This window comes from Pogoniulus pusillus, chromosome 17 (genome assembly GCF_015220805.1).
Source record: "Pogoniulus pusillus isolate bPogPus1 chromosome 17, bPogPus1.pri, whole genome shotgun sequence".
Lineage (NCBI taxonomy): Eukaryota > Metazoa > Chordata > Aves > Piciformes > Lybiidae > Pogoniulus > Pogoniulus pusillus.
This window is the reverse complement of record NC_087280.1, coordinates 12172354-12192226: the sequence shown is the minus strand read 5'-3', so window position 1 is coordinate 12192226 and position 19873 is coordinate 12172354. Positions and strand designations below refer to the sequence as shown.

Below are 19873 nucleotides of genomic sequence, written 5' to 3'. Positions count from 1 at the left end.
TCAAGCCGTGACAATATGTAGCAGTGATACCTTGTTCTTGGTGTCTTATTTCTGGATTTGATTATGGAGTTCAATCGAGGAGGTAAAATAGCTCTGAGCTTCTGGATCTCAGTTAATCTAAGGGTTCATCTTTTTATTTGTTGTGGGAGATGGTGATCAAGTGGCTTGTCAGAATTGCTCCTTTGTTCTTTTGTCTGAGTGGATGACAAGTGTTAGGGAGGCCATATAGAATTCTGTCTAGATGTTTTTCAGAGTCCAAATGTTTGCAAAGGCTCAAGTGGCTGTGGGAAAGTGTGTGGATGACCCTTATTAGTAGGTTTGTTCAGCAGCAGAGAGCAGAAGTTTTAAGTCTTTTACTTATGGCAGGGTATTTTTTTTCAAGTGGTTTGAGAACTCAAGTGGGCACTATTTTAAAGTTGTCAACAGTTTAAGTATTTCTAATATATAAGTATATTCTTTTGAAATGACACAGCATAGGATGATGATGTGCTACATATTTCAATAGATTAATTAGTGGGCAGCCCACAGATCATGTTACATTACTTCATATAGTGTAATCCACATTTCTGCAGCCATGCAAGATACCAAATAATACATCATGAAATGTCCTAGAAGATATGAGAAAATAATCCCATCAACCTGTGACACAGTAGACATTTTTCTGGTAGCTCAGCCAGAAACTTAAAGCAGTTGAAACTGAAAGTGTTGAAACCAAAAGAATGTCTGAGTAAACAGCAACCCAGAATTACTTTCCTAAGTCACTTTTGTTTACTGGTAAACTTGTATTATAATCAGTAAATATCTGACTCCATTTTTTTGCAGTGGTTTGATCTAAACATATTTACCTTCTATATTCAGCAAAATCTAAACATTTATTTAGTGAATGTTCTCTTCCTTCGCTCTCGTCTTGTAAATGAGAGCGAAGGAAGAGAATTGAATGTCCTGTTTTTTTTCATTATCCTGGTCTCTCCTTTGAGCAAATTTGAGTTAGCCACCACATAAGTACAAAATCCTTTGCACAATGCTGTGTTGTCTCTTTAACAAGCACAGGCATTAAAAAGTCTTATCTGTGTCAGCTTATGTGGCAGGCAAGGAAGATAAACTTTGAAAAATCACATTCCTCTTCCATCTGGACTGTAGAGGGAAAATCAACATTTCCTATTTATCAGACCCCCTGATTTCTATTTGTGTGGTGCAAACTGCAGATCAGTAATGCTCTGCCTGCAGAATTAAAGTTAACTCCCTTGATTAATTTTGTTCAAGTTACAGGGTAGTGGTATAAAATTTCATTTGCATTACTGTCTTGGGCCTTGTTTAAACTCACTGAGGAGCCATACTCTGAATCTCATTACTTCATTTCTGTGCCAATATTTCATCTTACTGCACATCTAGATTTTACTTGTATTTCAGGTACATAGAATCATAGAATCAACCAGGTTGGAAGATCACCCAGCCCCAGCCAATCAACTACACCATGGCACTAAGTGCTTCATCCAGTCTTTTTTTTTTTTTTAACACCTCCAGGGACAGTGACTCCACCAGCTCCCTGAGCAGCCCATTCCAACGGCAAATCACTCTCTCTGCAAAGAACTTCCAGCCTATACCTCCCCCAGCACACCTTGAGACTCTGTCCCCTTGTTCTGTTGCTGGTTGCCTGGCAGAAGAGATCAATCCCCACCTGTCTACAGCCTCCCTTCAGGTAGTGGTAGACAGAAATGAGGTCATGCCTGAGCCTTCTCTTCTCTGAGCTAAACAACCCCAGCTCCCTCAGCCTCTCCTCTTAGTGCTTGTGTTCCAGGCCCCTCACCAGCTTCATCGCCCTTCTCTGGGCACGTTCCAGTATCTCAACATCTCTCTTGAACTGAATCTGAAAGTTTTCATGTGAAACTGTTACTGACATTGGAATGGTGAAAATCAAAATACTGCTTTGCAATCTGTAGCATTCACCACCTTTTAAAAATTGTTATTACAAAAATCAGACCAAAGGGTTAGACCATTGTCACTGTGGTAAGCACAAATACAGCTTACCCTCTACAACTTCAAATACTTCTACGTATGTCTAGAAGGATAATGAATATAAAACCAGCTCTAAATCAAGTAAAACTCTGTTTTGTAGCATCTATTATATTTTGTGTTGTCATTACATTTAATCTGTACTAGGAAATCTTACATGGTACTTCCTTTTTTCCTGCCCCTGTATCATTGCTACACACCATGCATTTGTCTTTGGTCAGAGTGGTTTGGCAGCTGCTGGGGGTGAGTGGTCAGCTGCCTGCTCATAAAATTGTGCAGCTGAGCTTTTGCCACATTAGTTTGGTCACAAAGAAGCATTCACCATCAGTACCTGCCTGAAACCAACAAAAACTGAGAAATTAGGAAATGCAACATTTCTGCCAAAGTCTGTCTTAAGTGACGAGTGGCAGATTTTACTTTCAGTCCAATAGGTTTGCTTTTTGTTTAGTATTTTCTGTGTGTGTTGAATTGCAAGCATCCTGGCAGCATGGTACTCAACTGGTGTACATAACTTGAGCCGGAACTAGCAACTGTCCTACCCCACTTCGAGTTATTCCAGTATTAAAACGTTCCACCTTTCAAAGGGTGGTAGTGATTGGTCTAAATCAACCCAAAAGCACACGTGGAAACTGACGGGCTTTTTTTTTTTTCTTTCCTGTGATAAGGCTGAAATGTGCATTTGTCCTGGAGCCGGTTGTAGAGATGTAGAAGTCTGCAGGAATGGCCTCGGTGCATCAGCGTCTGTGCCGTGCTAGTTGCTGGAAAGTGCATCGCTCAATTCTTCTGCAGCCTCTAAGGTGAAGCTAATATCGGTGCTACTTTTCCTTATAAGGGAAACAGAGCCTGTATTTCTTTTTTTCTTCAGTCACTGCATAGATGCTAAATGTTGCATTTTCTAGGACATAAACACATTTTCAGAGGGAGGCAGGGGCATCCGCTTCCTGCGCTTCCATTCTAGTCCTGTGTTCTACCTTACTCTGCTGCTTAGCATTAAGAATGGCTCGGAGCCTACCGCTTCTCCTTCGGTGTGAAGGAGAGACGGGGGAGTAACCGCAGCAGGAGGCGGCGTGGCCCCCTCCTCCCGGGCAGGGCTGCATGCTATCGCCGGTCCCGGGCCAGAGCATCCCCTGGCCCGGGACCGGCGGTGCCACAGGTGATCCTTCCACCGCGCAGCGGCCCGGACAGCACCGGTAGCCCCCGGAGCGCCCCGGGTGGCGGTTCGGGGGTGGGGGGACTTTTTTATTCACCTCTCTCTCGCGAGAAAGTGTTGCGCGGGCGATACTTGAAGAGGAGAGGGGGGGAGAGAGGAGGGGAAAAAGGAGGAGGAGGATGGGAGGGAGGGGGCAGCTGGAGCCGCAGCTGGAGCAGCGGTGGGTGCAGCGGCCGCAGCTGGAACAGCAGCGGGAACGGCAGGCGGCGGCGGCGGCGGCGGCGGCTGTAGCGGGTGCGCGCCCCTCTCAGAGGGCTTCTCCTGGGGCGGGCGGGCTGAGCGCGGGACTCCCTGTCAGCGGCGAGCCGCAGCTGGGCACCGCGCTCCGGCCGCCGTGCTGCACAGCTCGGGGGGCCGGGGAGGGATTATGCCCGGGAGACACTCCCAGCCCCGGAACGGCTCCGGGAGCGCTGTCGACGGCTGTTGGCAGCCCGCTGCGGGAGCAGGAGAGCCTCTACGGATGCTGTGAGGGAAATCGGAGTCTGGGCAGACCCTTGTCATTCCCCGGCGGGCGGGCGGGCGAGCGCCGGGGCTGGCCGGGGGCCCCGACGGCGGCGCGGGGGTCAGGCGGCGCGGGATGGCCGCGCCCGCTTCTCTTCGGCCCCTAACGACCTCTCCTCCTCCTCTTCTTCTTTCCCCGCGCAGCTCGCCTTGGAGAGGCTGGTCGCAGGCAGGGCGACGAGGACCGGCGAGCTCTGGCGGCGGAGAGGAGGCGGCGGCCGCTCGCAGCCCGGGACGCGGGGTACGCGATGTGGCGGGGGCGGCTGCTGGGGATCGCCTTGGGAGTTGCTGTGCTGTGGGCGTCCCAGGCGGGCGCCGCCGCCGCCGCCGGGCACGCTGAGGGAGTGAGCGCCAGGGAGAGCCGGGTCAGCCGGGCCAAGAGGCGAGGACACGGCGGCGGGCACGACGCGCTCAAAGGGTAGGTGCGGGGCTGGCCCCTCTCGGGGTGCGGGGAGCGGGCGCAGGTTTGTCGGGATGTGCCTGTGGGCATCCTTATTTGCTGCCCCTTCGCGGTGGAAGCCAGTGGAGGCGGGAGAGCTCCCAGACACTTCTTGAGGCAACCTTTGCACTGGGGCTGGTTGGGCTAGGGGTGCAGGGCACCGCCCGCAGCACCCCAGAGCAGCGCCAGGGAACTGCGTGCAGAGTCCCGTCGCCTTCCCGCGACTCTCCCCGGGGCAGGATAATGGATGCCTTACGCGCTGCCTTGCTTCGTCTGTGGGTGGGTGATGCTTTGCGAGGATGAGCTGCAGCAGTTCGGAGGTTGCTAACTTAGATTCAGGAAAGGACTCAGGTAAAGGCACTCCGCGCGTTTCTGCGTTCCTCCCGCGGCCCCTGCTTTGCATAACGCGGAACAGCGGCGAGGGCCTGAGACCACAGCACGCACTGCCAATTAGCTGCACTCTTTGATCTCCACCTTAAACATTGGGCGATGTGCATCTTCACTTCAAGTGGCCTGGCTTTGCTTATCCGGAGTTCCTTGTGACCTGAGGATGGCATAGGGGAAGAGCAGGCACCGGTTTAGGATGTCAGAGCTATCTAGTACTACTATGAGTGAGCCCAAGCATGAAAGAGTTTAAAAAACGTTATGAAACATTGTGGTACATGCTCTGCAGAGTGGGCATTTATTAAAGAGTAAATCTGTGTCAGACAAAATGTTTTCCAAATTCCAATAGAACACCTTTTCAATGCAAAAAGAGATTTTAAGACAGCTGCAAGGTATTGCACGAGTATGTGGTTGAAATTTAGTTTGCTGTAAAGGTGAAAAGCTTGCAGTGTTGAGAAAAAAAAAAAAAAAAAAAGAGAAAAAAAAGAGGTTTCCTTTTCAGGTATTCCAGTGCACTTTTTCAGCCCATAGACAGGTTAGTCACTCATCAGGCAGAGGGCAAATGCAGCAAAATTTATATGGAGCTAGTTATGCTTTGGTAAGGGTGCAAGTGAGTTTTTTCTCTTGCTGATAGCTTTAAAGACAGCTTCAAAAAAGAGCTATCACAACTTTTATTTGTAGAGGCCTTGATGAACATGCTTTAATTTCTTGTGAACTTCCTCTTATGTGTACAGTACTTTTAATTTAGGATAAGATTGATAATCTTGGCTTTTATGCTTGCCTGATTGGAGAAGATTTATACTTTTAAGTCCTCATACTGCAGAAATGGACAAAAGCTACTGGTACTGTTTTTCAGTGATCTGATTTTGTAGGGTGAGGTTTGTTAATTTCATTTATTTACACTTTGTCACAAGCAAAAGGGTTTGTTAAAGTAGATCTTTCCTGTGACAAAAACTAGGTGGCAAGGAGGACACTCGGTAAAATGTCTAGGATTAATTGCAGGCAATAAAAGATAAGGAAAAAAAATTATAATATTTACCAGAAAAGTGCCTTTATTCTTCAGGATGATATGAGAAACTGGCTTGTTATAAAACTCTTGAGTTAATATCAAACTGACAAACACTATTCTCTTATCAGTATGGACAGAGTGTACCATAAGCAAGTATGCTGATTTGGTGGGAGGTAGAGGTGTATTATCTGAGGATAAAATATCTTTGGTGAATGAATGGAACTGTTGCTCTAAACCTGTGCTGTTTAGGCAATAATAATACTACCTTGAGAGGTGGTATTTCAATTGTTTATTAGTTTTAGGCTCTAAAATGGTTTGGGGTAAGTATTTAGTCTTGTGAGCTGATTCTTATGTTTAACTGATGCTTTCCATTTTTTAAGTACTTTTATTATGTGTTATCCCTGAATTACGTAGATACTTAGCAGTCTGCAATTCTACACCTAATGGCAACAATGAGTGCAGGTATTTTGTATCTTGATCAATTATTTGGGATCTTACAGATCTGAGTAAGTATCCTTGGGAAGCAGGTTCTTAACTAGGATGTTTTAATTGGCCAGGTGATCTGGGATACAGTAAAGACAAAACAGATTATTAGTGTGGTTCCTTGTTGGACCTTCTTCTGTTACTGTCATTTGTGACTGAGTGTAGAGTTTCCAGATTGCTTGGAGGAGATTGTTAAGACACAGTTATCTTGATCGTCATCGGATGAATCTTGGTGAATTTTTCCAGTGTAGAAATTTTGAGCACTTCCTAAGGTGTGGTACTGTACTGTACAGTATGAATAAAAAGAATTGTCATTTTAACAGACAAGGTTGGAACTAATTCTTTGGAAGACCAGATGGAAAATGTATTTTGAATGTTCAGGAACTGTATATACATTAGACAAGGAGAATTCATTGTTATTGGAGGACTGAAATACTATTTCTTTTTAACTTGCTCATCAGTACAAATACATTTGGGAATCTGAGAGTTGTAATGCAAGTCATAACAGATGCCAGGAAACGTTATTTTCATGTTACTATAGTTGACTAAGACTTCTTTTTTCGTTTTTGCAATGAACTTGTTCTTACTGTGGGAGCACAGAGATACATTTTTAGATGGAAAACTTTTCATTTAGACTTTTTTTGCTAGATTATAATCACTGTTGGAAGCCTTCTAGCACTTCAGAATATCGAGATTAGTCTCTGCAAATGCTGATCTTGTATCTTAAAATGAGGAATCCCAAGATCAGTTTCAATTATTATGATTTTTCCCACTTAACATTTTTTACTACAAGCTGTTGATTGCAGGGGATGTTTGCTTTTGTCCTTGTGACCTTTGCCTCACTGTTTATGCCAGTGAGCTGTCAAGTCATATAACACGATTCTAGAAGTATATTTAACTTCAGTAATTACAAATTATTTGGAAATACTTCATATGTACTCATTTTAAGACTTTAAGCTTGCTGCTTATGAAGTTTAAATTGGTCCAGCTATGAAGGAATTAGCAATAAAGTCCTTGTGAAACCATCTGTTTGGTCTAAGGCAATGTGTGGTTCCTCTGATTGTCAGAAGGCAATCAGGATAAAGGCAGTAATTATTTCAGAACATAACTAAATTCTCAATTCATTTAAATGTTTCTGGAATCCATTGTGATTAAGCAAGTTAAAATAGTAAGTTTTTACCAAGACACTTCTGTCCTCTGGATCCCCAACACTTTGACACAAATGTTAACATATTGAATTGTGAGGTATCAAGCCATTATTCTGCTACCTCTTAAACACCTGAGAGTGTAGTATCAGTTTATAAAAAAGAAAGACCTGCAAAACTGTCCATGAGTGGGAATTTTTTTCTAAACTATATATGCTTGAAGTTGAGCATATTTTTATGTTTGAATCATTCAAATATGAAGTGAAAAATTATTTGATTGGTACATGAATGAAGACAAAAAAGTATCATGGTTAAAAATCTTAGAATTAATTTGGATTTCCCCTTTTCTTATGGCGCTAGACAAAGACCTCAAATTGTAATGAGGATCAGACAGTTCTTAATAATATTTTAAGCAGTGTTGATCAGTCTCTTCCCAGTATAATGGTTAAAGAATGCAATTATTTCCTAACAAACAGCTCAGCAGAAATTGTAAAAGAACTAAAATTTCTTTAAGACAGCTGAATTGTGATATGACTCAAACAGAGATACTAATGAAATGCATTTGTACAGGAATGATTTCATTTCTTTGTTTTTATTGAATTGAAGTGATAATGAATATTGCAGAACAGAATAGTTATCTCCAAAATGTTTGTTGTTGGGTTTTTTGGCTTTTTTTTTGGACCAGTTTCTTTTGGTCATCCCAGATGAAGTCTGCAGGTTTACTGGTAGGCTTACTTGAGTAAACTTGGTAGGGTTTGACCCTCCTTATGCATCACTGCTCCCTGAAATAAAAGAAATCTTTAAAGTTCATGACATAATTCCAGTATTCAGCTATATACTTAAGGCTTTTGCTTTTCCTTTTAAACCAATATTTACCACTAAAAACCTGCTGAAGAAAAGCAGACTTTCCGTACTAGTAAATATTGGTTTATACTAAAACCTCTCAAACATTTTTCTTACCACTTTTGGCCTGTACACCCCGACCAGCTGCTGATGCCACACCTTGTCAGTGTCACTCTGTGAGCAGACAGTTTGAATACCTGAGAACAAAAAACTGAATTAAAAATACATGCAATCTGCTGTAATAGTTGATGCATTGGAGTGCTTGCCTGGCTTCCAGGTGGCATGGCTGACCTCCTTCCAGTGCTCTGCGCCTTGCTGGGTGAAAAGCTTTTATGCCAGTGCGTCGTAAAAACGCAACTACGTGGAGAGTTAAGAATTTGCACCTCTCTGAATTTATTTGCCAATGGTTGTAATACTTTTTTGTTGTTGTTGTTTTTGTGTTTTCCTTAGAAGTCTGGTTCTAGAGTGAAATGAGTTCATAGATCTTGGCACTGCCTCGTGTACATGTTTCCTTTCAGTAAGACTGCATGATGTGATTTGGTGTAGGTGTGAGTTTCTCTGGAGACCAGAGGATGAGGAGTAGGAAGGCAGACAGAAACAAGCAAGAATCCAGCACAGAATCTCTTCTGTGGCTGGCAATAGCTGTTACTAACACTTGCTGAAGGGATAATATTTAAAGAGGGAATAACACATTGTTTTCAGTTCTGGTTTTATATATATGTTTTCCCCTGGCTGCCACAATAGTTTTTAATTATGTTTTGGAGTATGCTAGTTTCAATACTGTGTGGAAATTTCAAAATGCATTTAATGAAAGCTGTCTGACAATAGTTTGCACTGAGTTGCTCTATCCAGAGGCAGAAGCAATGTGATGCTCCCACGATAACAATCTTCTTGTAGTTCCATGTTGTTCTTCAGCTTAAAGAAAACCAGCAAAAAGTAAACAATATTCAGGCCTATTTAATCTTTCTACTTTGCACTGTATTTCCAGATCCTGTCATTTGGACACCATCTCTTTAAAAGGCATGGCCTTAATCCTGATTCTGGTTTGTGCTTTATGGAGATAGACTTCTGGGCCTGCATAGTTTGCTGTGAAGAACTAGGGCTCCATTAATTTTGGGCATGCAAGTGAAAAATGATTTTATGGTTAGAACTTCTGGTGGGCACTGCTGCAGTTTCACTTTCACTGGTGTCTTGCACACACATGGCTCTGTTATTATTTGCTTAGCTTGTCTTCCCATCTGTGATCTTTCCTCATATCATGTTATAGCTGGAAATAAATTGTTTTGAAGTGCCATGTGTCTGTTGTTTAAAATTCAAATCTGGCCACCCCTCTCCCAAAACACAATACTATTTTGCTATTGGATAATAGAAAGTCACAAATAGAGCAAACAGAGGAAGAAGGCTGCAATAAACAGTATATCCCAGTTCTTGACCTACTGTAAGAAATATAATTGTTTTGGAAATACTGTACAGTTGCCTCAGGGGACTCTGATGAAGCAGATTTCTTGTCAGCAAGCACCACTTGGCCAAGGTGACATGCTGAAGATCAGAATGGCAGGACTGTCATTCTTTTCCTTTCTTTTCCCTCTTTTGTTTGTTTAATTTTATGTATTTATTTTTTTGCTCTTAGCTGTCCTGATGTGCTGACCCAGATGCTGCACCCAGCTGGCCTGTGATGGCTCTGTACTTTGTGTATGGGAGTGGAAAATTTCAGGTTGAGATTGCTGTGTTGTGTCCCATGGTGGGAAGATACCTTGCTGTCCTCCATCCTGAGAAGTCTTACGTAAGGTTGATTGTGGCTATCACTTGATATGTTATCACAGACATTTGCTACAGCTCTTACTCAGGAAAAAAAAAAAAAAGAAAAAATAAAGAAAGAGATATCATGGATTGCACTTGGTTTCTTTCCTGGTGTTCCAGGTACCATTTTTGTCCACGAATTTATGATGGAATGGTCTGATCTTTTTTACAGTCTTTTATTTCTAGAGACTTTCAGATCTTGTTGGTATCAGTTGTACTTTTATTGAGGGAGAACAGGTGCTGTTCAGACATCAGAAACTGCAGGCTTAAAGAGATGAGAACAACAACAACCAATTCACCTGTCTGCAGCAGGCCACAGTAATTTTCACCTTGTAGTGCAGGTTTCCTGAGAGAATAGTAGTAGGCAGAAGAAGCCTCTGACACGTAGCTGAGATGTTCACTACAGCTGCACTTGTCTCAATCAAAAGCCCACTTAAGGTTTATAAAAGTAGACTTCTTCCCTGTTATTAGCCAGAAGAGTGCCAGAAGTGTGCAGTGGTGGTTCCACAAGTTGTTTTCCAGACTCAGTTCGATCTGGGTATGTTTGCCTTGTTGACTGGATAAGCTGCTTTATGTGCAAGTTCACACTGCTGTGCCAGAACCTGTGGGGCTAAGCTGGGCTTGGGGATGCAGATCTGAAGTAAGTGTAGGGCTGCTCTCAGTTTATTTGGGAGCAAAGGGAGGATAACTGGGTTAGGGTTTGGCAGGGATAATCCATCTGTCAGCTTCATTTACAATGATCCTTATTGAATAAAACTGCAGCTTCTGTTTTGCTGCATGCTTATTTTCCTTTCCTGTGTTGTACTGTTCAGCAGTGCTGCTCACAGAGGACATTATCCATCCTGCAAACTCACATGCTCTATATATGAATTTCAGAATTTCAGGTTTTAGCAAGGATCACTAACTACATTCGTGGACGCAGCAGCCTGTGATAATAAAATAGTGCTGTCCAAAATGCAAGACCCAAACTATTTAGCCACAGAGATTACCAGGAAAACTTCCTCTTGGTAGAAGTGTAGCAGACCTTGACTAATAGAAGGCCACCTCTACTTAAGACTTTAGGAGCTTTGTGGATCCTTGAATGTGTGTAGGTTTTTTGCTTTGCCATAAGATCACCTTCAGTCTCATTCCTCCTCTTCATTTCCCTGCTCAACCTTAAAGATTAAGAGAATATAGCTGTGTAAGTGTCACTTGGGTCTTGCTTCTCAGACTCAGTAAATATTTTGTAGAATGGAACAATTGTGGCCTGGCATGTTTCTGATTAACCATCACACTATGCTGGAAAATACAGTCTTGTATTGTGATGTCTCCTTTGGTTGCTTTCTCATCCATTCTGATTTCCCCACTTGAGTTTTATTTGTTTGTGTATTTTAGAGGTTTTCAGACCTACTCAACAGCCACATTCATGTTAAGGTTGGTGTGCAGATATAGATATGAGAAAAATAATTTGCTTTTTGTGACAGTAAAGTTGGGCTTTTCTTTTAAAGGTGAATTGGGAAGTAAAATGTAGCCTAGTAAATGAAAACCTGCGCCTTCTGATTTTGCTTCTAGATCTTTGCTGAAGTATGAAGGAGTTCTAGCTTTTGTGTAGAAGAAGACTTTGAATGTTGACTTGCTAGAGAATCTGTTGTTTTCCTTTCTACTTCTCATTTTATGAAATGATTCATGACCATTAAAGCCTCAGAAATACCAAATGAAAGCCACAATTCTTTTGTCTACAGTCTTAATCATTTTCATCCTCTTTTTCAAGCTTCCCTCTCTCTAATGTTTTGCTGGAGGATATCAGAATATCCAGTGATGTTCAGCTGAGGTTTCAAACTAATTTCTTTTCCTTTCAGAAGCATTTTTTTTCCTCTCTTTTCTCCATCTTTGTTTTTCCCTTCGTTATTTCATCTTTTTCTTTTCCCTGTGTACAGGCTAAATTATCAGTGTTAACTAAAACATTGGGATCTCTATCAACAGGACTTTTCTGTTCACCTGTGGCAGCTATGCTGTTATCTGGCCTTTTGAAAACACACTATCCCTATCCCAGGAAGGAGAAAGGCAAAGGATAGGATACAACCTTTTTCAAAGGGAGGCAGAAAAATGCTGCTATCTCACCTAACATAAATCTTCCAGTAGCTTGAGGGAGAGCACTTCAAAACACAAGCTAATGGCATTGCTTAACACTTAAGGGCGTTCATTCACTGGTAAGTGCTGATACAAGTGTCAGGTTTATGAGACTCCCTCAGTGCTTGTATTTGCTACAAGGTGGAAATGGTGTATAGCATCTGCTGATACCACAGCCTCTGGGAAAGCCTCGGCAAGGGGCTGGCTAGCCTCAGAATTTGGCTGGCGAGCCTGCCCCACACCAGTTGTGCTGCTGTTGAGCTCAGTATAGTCTGGCAGAAGTCCTGAGCTTCCCTCTAGGGAGATTTGTTAGAGGTCTACTTCCATCTATAGCCTTTAGAAGGCTAATGAGTGAGTATGGGAAGTGGTGCCGTAGGTGTAGCCTGGTCGTTTCCTGTTCTTCCGCTGGAGTGACATCTAGACAGATAAGCATTGCTGTAGCCCACAGTTAGATGTTTCCCGTGGGATGCTATTTAGTGCTGCCAGGGTAGAAAGGCTATGATTTCCTGTCCTGTGAATGCACTTTTTAATTTATTTTCTTTTTAAAACATATTTATTAATAAATAAAGTACCTGCTAGGTCCCCTCCTGTTTACAGCCGTACTTGTATGGCCCAGCAGACAGTCTTTTGTGGTGGGTTACTCCCGCTTTATATGCCTCATACAGGCATGTAGACTGAGTGCCAAAGCAGACCCACTGACATTCTCAAGTGGAACAATGAGTGAGTGCCAGAAACGCGTCTATCCCTGGCTATGAATGAGAACAATGCCTGGCTGTCAGATTAGATGAGTCTGTCCCTGCGAGTGATGGTCAGATTTTCAGAGCAAGTGTGGAAGAATTCACTTTGTGTCAAATGCTGTTGTTGGATTGCTGTATTTAGCTGTCACAGTGTGATGGAAGTTAGGGTTAGAGAAACGTTCAGGGTTGCTGCAGGAAACTTGCATGTCGTTTTGAACTCTTGACTTGCACATAGGCTGGAGCCAAAGATAGCGTAGAGCTGCTCAGCATGTTATTTTTTCATTTGAACTGAGCCAGGATTCTGGGACAGCAGTATCCTTACTGTCAGAGTGAGAAATAGTTATCATATTAGGCTCTCTGCATGGCACAAACATCCAGGCTCACTTGTTGTACAGTACATCAGATGTGGTCCTTTCTGTGTAATCTTTTTTCCATTACAATTTAATCATTATACTTTATAGAATAATAGAAGCTAAATTTTCTGAGTTTAGCCTTTTTTCCTAGTTTTTCCTTTTATACAATTGAAATAAATAGCTTCAGGAGTGCTTTTAATTCTTCACTGAATGATGAAAAAGGACAGGTGAGTAAAAATATCCTCTGTTGGACAACGGAGAAGCAATCTTTGTTTAAAGTAGTTGGCGTACCTGCAAATGAGGTTTATGTGTGTTAAATGCAGATCCATGCCTGTGGATTTTGCTTCCATTCACATAGTTAAATCTTTCAGTTTCTGAATATGCTCACTGGAAGTGGCAAGGTCAAAGAAGAATCAGGCTTCTTCACTGGACTCTTGTACACTAAATGGTGTGTTACAAGTGTTGCAGGTGGCTTGGGAAGGCTGCCTGTTGTGTGCTGTAGCTATTAGCTATGGTGTTCCACTGGGAGCTGGACTTTCCCTTACTGGTTCTGCTGCTCCATGGAGGAGGGGGTAGATACCAGCACAGCAAAAAGAAGTGCTCTTGATATTGACCTTTAATTTGTGCACCAAGTACCTGACTTTGACTCGGGGAAGGACCTTAGAAGTCTGTGAGGTCCAGCCTCTGCTCAGAACAGAGTGAACTTAAACTGGGTTGCTCATGGCCATGTCCATTTAGATTCAGAGTGGAAAGTCTTGATTCATTGGGAAAGTTGAGTAAAGCTCCAGTGGAGTCAGCACAGCTGGGCCACTCCATGCTTTTAGCATTTACAGACACTGAGAAGTTTAGAAAAGTACATAAAGCTCTTCTACGGAAAAAAAAATATGTAGTGTGAATATGTGCCTCTGGAAAACAACTAGTAAAAGTTACTCCTCTTTACATTTTGGATCCTTAGCTGATGTTTCTTAGAGTGTTGGTTATATTCAGACTTAGACAAACACATTTTTAAGACCAGCCTAACGTGTTTTTTGAGGTGCAGTTTGTCATTCCCTTTAATTCCAAGTGCAAATATGAAAGTACCATTCCAATTCTATGTAGAAATGATCAGCAAATAATGCTGGGTACAGTTTTAGCAGGTACCAGTTTTACTTGCGTAAGAAGGAAAATAGGAGAAGGCTTTTCTAAAAATAACCATTGGCTGCTACTGATTATTTAAATTTTATCTCCTCTGCCAGAAAGTTGAGTCCCTACATTATGTTCAACATATGCTAGCCACTGCAGCCAAATAGTTAACAGAAGTCCTTCATTAACCATTTTCTTGCAAGGAAGAATCCCGGTGTACTTTCCTAGGGAGAGACAAATCAAGTTGAGTGAGTCATTAGAAACTGTTCCCAGTATGCCTGCGTCTCAGCACAGTTCTAACTGCTGCTCAGCTGTCTTAATCTGTCAGCTGCTCTCTGCTCACTCTGTCTGGTCTCTCCAGTTTCTTTGAGACCTGTACTTTGGGTTTGATTCAGCCTGGGTTACGCCGGCATTGGCCAGTGCATGGCAGTGCTGCTGACAGCATTGCTGCCTGAAGTGTTGCTCATAAGCAGTGCCAGAAACTCTTCCTCCCATGGGAGCTGCAGATGGGCAACACTTTCTTGAGGAGAGGCCTGTAATTTCCTCAAGGGGTCACAGGCAGGGCAGAGTAGGGATGTACAGAATTAGCAGCAAAGGGCTCTGGCTGGGTCACTACCAGGGAGGGCTCTGGAGAGGACAGCCACAGTGCTGGAGGTGCTCTTCTGCTGGCTTTTGACACAGGTCTTTTGAACATCTCCCTCACTTCTCCAGCTGACACCTACTCGTGCTGCACGAATATGGCTGGTAAGAGGGCACTGCCGAACTTAGCATGATTCATTTCCCATGTTATTACACTGGTGTGTCTGCTCCACACATCCACCTTGCTGGGTAATAACATGCAGTTTAGGAGAGCAGGCAGCCAGTCATCCTGCTGAGATGGGGCAAGGGAGAGGTGGACCTAGTTGGTCCTTTCTGTGAGATGATGTCAGTATTTCCTCATGGAGAGCAGAGCGCATTTATTGGAGAGCTGTGTGACAGCCAGAGGCTGTGCTGCAGCCACAGCCTGGAGTAGCGCAGCACTGACCCAGGGCAGGACCACCTGTGTCTGTCCATCTAAAGAAGCTGAAGCTGCAGTTCTGCCTGGGATCCATCCCCACACAGATGGGAAGAGCAGACAAACTTTCCCTCTGTAGTGGGGGATGGATGCTCTTTCCAGTTGTTCCTGAAAGGCATCCTCTAGTTTGAGGCATGCAGATACTGTCAGCCAGACCTGTCACTTTAATTGTCAGAATGCTATTTTCAGTGTTATTAAACATATCAGAATTTCCAGTTGAACTCTTTCTCTGCTGCTTTAAGACTTTTCTAGTTGTTGACTAATGTCTTTTGATAATTATTGAACTCATTTTGATACTGAATTTGTACTTGCATATCATTAATCAAAGGCCTAATTTCTTGTTTATTTTGGACATCTTTGGTGGAACTCTGGGTATCTCTCCTACCGTCTCTTGGCACCATACCATTACAGAAATCCTTTTACACTTTGTAACTGAGAAGAGTAGATGTAGATTGGATGTTAGCAACAAGTTAGTTGCTATGAGGGTGGTGGAACATTGAAAGAGATTGTCCAGGGAAGTGGTTGAGGCCCCATCCCTGGACGTACTCAAGGTCAGACTCAACAAGGCTCTGAGCAACCTGACCTAGCTGAGGATGTCCCTGCTTACTGAAGGGAGGTTGGACTAGATGACCTTTGAAGGTCCCTTCCAACCCAAACCATTCTATGATTCTATAACTGACTCTAAAATAGAGTGAAAGACTTGTCCATTTTAAATTGCAATGGGAACAGCTTTTTACTTGAGATGTCCTCTCCTTCCTCTGGGGTTTTGAGTGAAAGGAAGGTGCTGTGACACCACAAGCAGCTTGGGTTGCATAGAAGTATTTTGCTGATTTTACCATTACAAATCAGATTTTTATAACTGACCTCTGTTTGTAGTACTTCTCAGGAAAACAGTTTTATAAGAATATAAAATGCTTCTTTAGTATTCATAGCCAATAACATCAGCAGGAAAATACGAGCTATTAAACACAACAGTAGGTAACTGTTTAAATTACATACCACAATAGAACCTTTACAGCTTGGTTGATGGTTTCCATTATTTTACTTGAGGTAAATTCTTATTCCCTTGAATATTTATGGTGATTTATTGCTATAGTGTCTGATCACTTAATAAATATAAAGTAACTTTCAAAATTAATTGTTTTTAAGGACATTTTGTAATTGGGCACAAATAAAGAGCACTCACTCTTAAGGAAGCAGTGGTGAGACTTTAATGTAGGTTTCTTTTATGAGCTAGACAGCTTTCTGATGGAAAAGTGTTCCACTGGAAAATGCACTTGTCAGGCTCAAAGTGTTCCATGGAAGCACAGTTTGATGACTTTTAAATTTTTTATATTTTTTAAAAGCTAAGCACACTGCATCTGGGTTGGAGCTTCTTTGGTGTATGGCTTAGCCTACCCTGTGGACAGCTTCAAGACTCCCAGGGCCTCTGACTTCATGGTTACTGGCACATCCAGGTTTTCCAGAGCCCCATTTTTAAAACAGATTTTTAAAATCAGGTTTCCCCACAGCACAGAAATCTGCTTCTGGCTCTTAACTTGGACCAGATGGTCCCTAAAGCATTGTACTCACTGAGGCTGAAGTTTGACAGAGTACCTAAACGTTACAGCCATTTATAGATTCTTACCAATCCGGATGGGAAATGGGTGATTTATGCCTGTACATTATAACAGGTAGCAAAAAAACCATTATGTCTGTCTTATTAAGTTCCATTATTTCTTCTGATTGGAGAAGGTGAAAAGCAATCTCACTTGTCTGCTTGCCAGTTGACTTGGCAGTTGACAGTGGAGCAACATTTGGCATTGATGAACAGGGAACTCTAGGAAAGTTACATGGCTGGAACCCTGTGGGAAGTAGCTGACACAACCAAAACTGAATACATTGGAATTATATGAATAAGACTTTGAGTCTGTAACGCCAGTTGCAGGAAGGGGAAAAGGCCCTGCAGCAGGTCCAGTTGTGTTCCTCTGATTTGTATTATCTACCATTTTGTAATTGTCCAGAACCTATGGAGGATAATGGAAGTGTTTTGCTTTATCACCAAGCACCTAATGAAAAGTCTAGGTGTTACCAAAGCTGGTGTAATCACAACACTTGACATTGTATTAGCAATGCAGATGCCTAAATAAATACAGTATAAAAGTCTTGTTAGTTGGAAAACATGCATAAATAAATGTTTATATTGAGATTGTTTGTCTTAAGTTGCCTCACCATATGAGGTAGCTGTTGTTTACTTAGACAGTGCAATACTAAAGATGAAGAACTTTCTGAAAGACCAAGGACAAAATAATTATAGAACCTTTTCCTAAAACAATAAACACTTGAAATCTGTCTCTGCTCTGTATACACTATTTTAATAAAGCAGTTTTGAGGAAGTATTGGTTTATATCTGTCTTTAGTTGCATTAATCTAGTAATTGCTCCTATTATTAATAAAAATGATAAAGTTTTATTCTGTGGAGATTATTAAACATACAGTAAAAGGAAGCTCATTCTCCAGTGTTTGAAGTTATTCTTACTGGCTTTATATGCATGGATAGATGCATTAAATAGGACTAGCTTTACTTTCATGGATAGATACACTAAGTAGGACAAGATTGACTTAAAAAAAAATCTGTAAGGAACATAGACCTATTACAACTTTTCTGGTTTTACCCATAAGATAGTAATAGCAATAGCACCATGTCCTTCCACTAAACTCTAATGATACAGTTACTTGAAAGGGCAAAACACAGATGAGAGAAATGTGTTGTAAAGAGAAATTCCTGTGCATCCATAATGTAAGAAAGGCAGTAGGCCCTTTATACTCATTTCACAGGCCATGGTCTCTCTACATAACCTTGAATGTTTTGATAGTAAGCCATTTTTGCTAATCAAGCATTTACTTATTTTCACTCATGGATGTTGTGTTTCACTCATACACATGTACATGGTCAAAATACATGCATGGATAGAACAGTAACACTGCTTTAGAATCCAGAGAAAGCACCATAAAGCTTAGAAAGTATCAGGCAAAGAGTGCTAGATGTACTCTGTGTTCTTTAGTGATGATGAATGTGAGCCCTTTTTTTTGTATTTAAAGGGGAGTTTTAGCTCAAAACCCTGCGTGCAGGTTTTCCAGATAATGGAGTGATAGGAAACAAGAGTTGTCCGTTCTGTTCCTGTTGATTGATTGTTACTGATTTGATGTCATGATTGTACTGCAGTCTTCAGTTTGTAGAAGTGTACATTGTCTGAGCAACCCAGTAACTGAAAGCATGTAGTGCTGCTAGAAACATACACCTCTAAAATGAATTACCAAAATGTACATTGTAGTAATTTCCTTACTCTGGGTTTATGGCTCTATTTTGAAACAAATTTCTGAGTAAAAATAATAATTTGTTGTTTGGGGTTTTTTTTGTTTTGTTTTTTTTTTCCAGACCAAATGTATGTGGAGCACGTTACAATGCTTACTGTTGCCCTGGATGGAAAACCCTACCTGGTGGAAACCAATGCATAGTCCGTAAGTTAATCCCCTTATGTGTTATGACTGAGGTTTATCTCTGTCCCTCTATCTCAGGGTATTTTAAATTCTATACCAGAACTGAAATGTGTTTCTGTATGGTTTCAGTAGCAGCTCCACATGATCTCTTTACCATTTTAAATATATTAAGCTAATGTACAAAATTCTGTGGTAAAAAACACAGTGATGTGATACCAGTACTTAACAAAGGATTAATCTCATCCACATTTTTTGTTGAAGTCTGTGGTAAAGGAATCCAAGGGATGCTTGGATTCTGAGGAGCTGTGGAATATGTTAATCTGTTTAAGTAAATGAAAGGAGGCAACAGCATCAGGCCAGCAAGTACATATTCTTGGCTTGTTTGGCCCATATCCCTGAAATATATATGTATGGATATAAATATATACATTCATACAGCATAGTGCTGTGAGCATATTGATGTGTAATGGTACAATGTACCAGAAATAGTTGTTAAGGGCACTTTGTCTAAGGCTGTTAAGACCCCGTCTAGAGTTGCTGAGGCAATGTGCTGCCAGGTAGGAGTTATTACACTTGTATGTGTCTGGTGCAGAAATAAAGGGAGTATTGTAATGCTGCCTCAGTGCCATCCTTCCTCCAAGAGTCATCTAGTGAAATGGACCTGTTTTGCTTCTCCAAAGAAACCTTCCTACGTGTAGTGTGGCCTGTGGCATGTTCCCAGATTGTCTCAGTGTAGGCTTTAGCTGTCCCCGATAGAGAGGTGGAACTGCTTTGGAATCTGTTGTCTGCAGTTTAATGAATTTGTAGGTACATGTTTGGTGGTGCTGAATGCCTATTTTCTATCAGGTGTTTTTCATGTGTCTGGGGTTTTTGAAGCATATTTTAAAGGCATTTATGTTTTCTTTATAGCAATCTGCAGACATTCCTGTGGGGATGGATTTTGTTCTAGACCAAACATGTGCACATGCCCAAATGGTCAGATAGCCCCCTCCTGTGGTTCAAAATCAAGTAAGTATTTCTTCTGTGTCTTTGATATTGTGCTTCTCAGCCTGAGAAGATAGCAGTATGTGAGATAATTGAGTGGTCAGTATTTAATGTAAATAACATCTGAGTCACCACATGTAGTTTTACCATAGGGAAGAAAGAGCAGCCTTCTATTATGAAACTGAAGAATGACTTGGAGACAGACTA

The 19873-nt window shown here is 41.9% G+C and overlaps 1 protein-coding gene across 1 annotated transcript in view; it reads left to right on the top strand.

Moving 5' to 3' along the window:
- Positions 1 to 3437: 3437 nt before the first annotated feature.
- Positions 3438 to 19873, top strand: part of FBN1 (fibrillin 1) — a 154954-nt gene continuing 138518 nt past the window's right edge. Inside the window, exons 1-4 of the mRNA XM_064157645.1 lie at positions 3438 to 3457; positions 3869 to 4142; positions 18621 to 18703; positions 19592 to 19690. Of these exons, the coding sequence (XP_064013715.1) occupies positions 3973 to 4142; positions 18621 to 18703; positions 19592 to 19690 (352 nt within the window). The 5' untranslated portion in view covers positions 3438 to 3457; positions 3869 to 3972. The remainder of the gene's footprint in view (positions 3458 to 3868; positions 4143 to 18620; positions 18704 to 19591; positions 19691 to 19873) is intronic.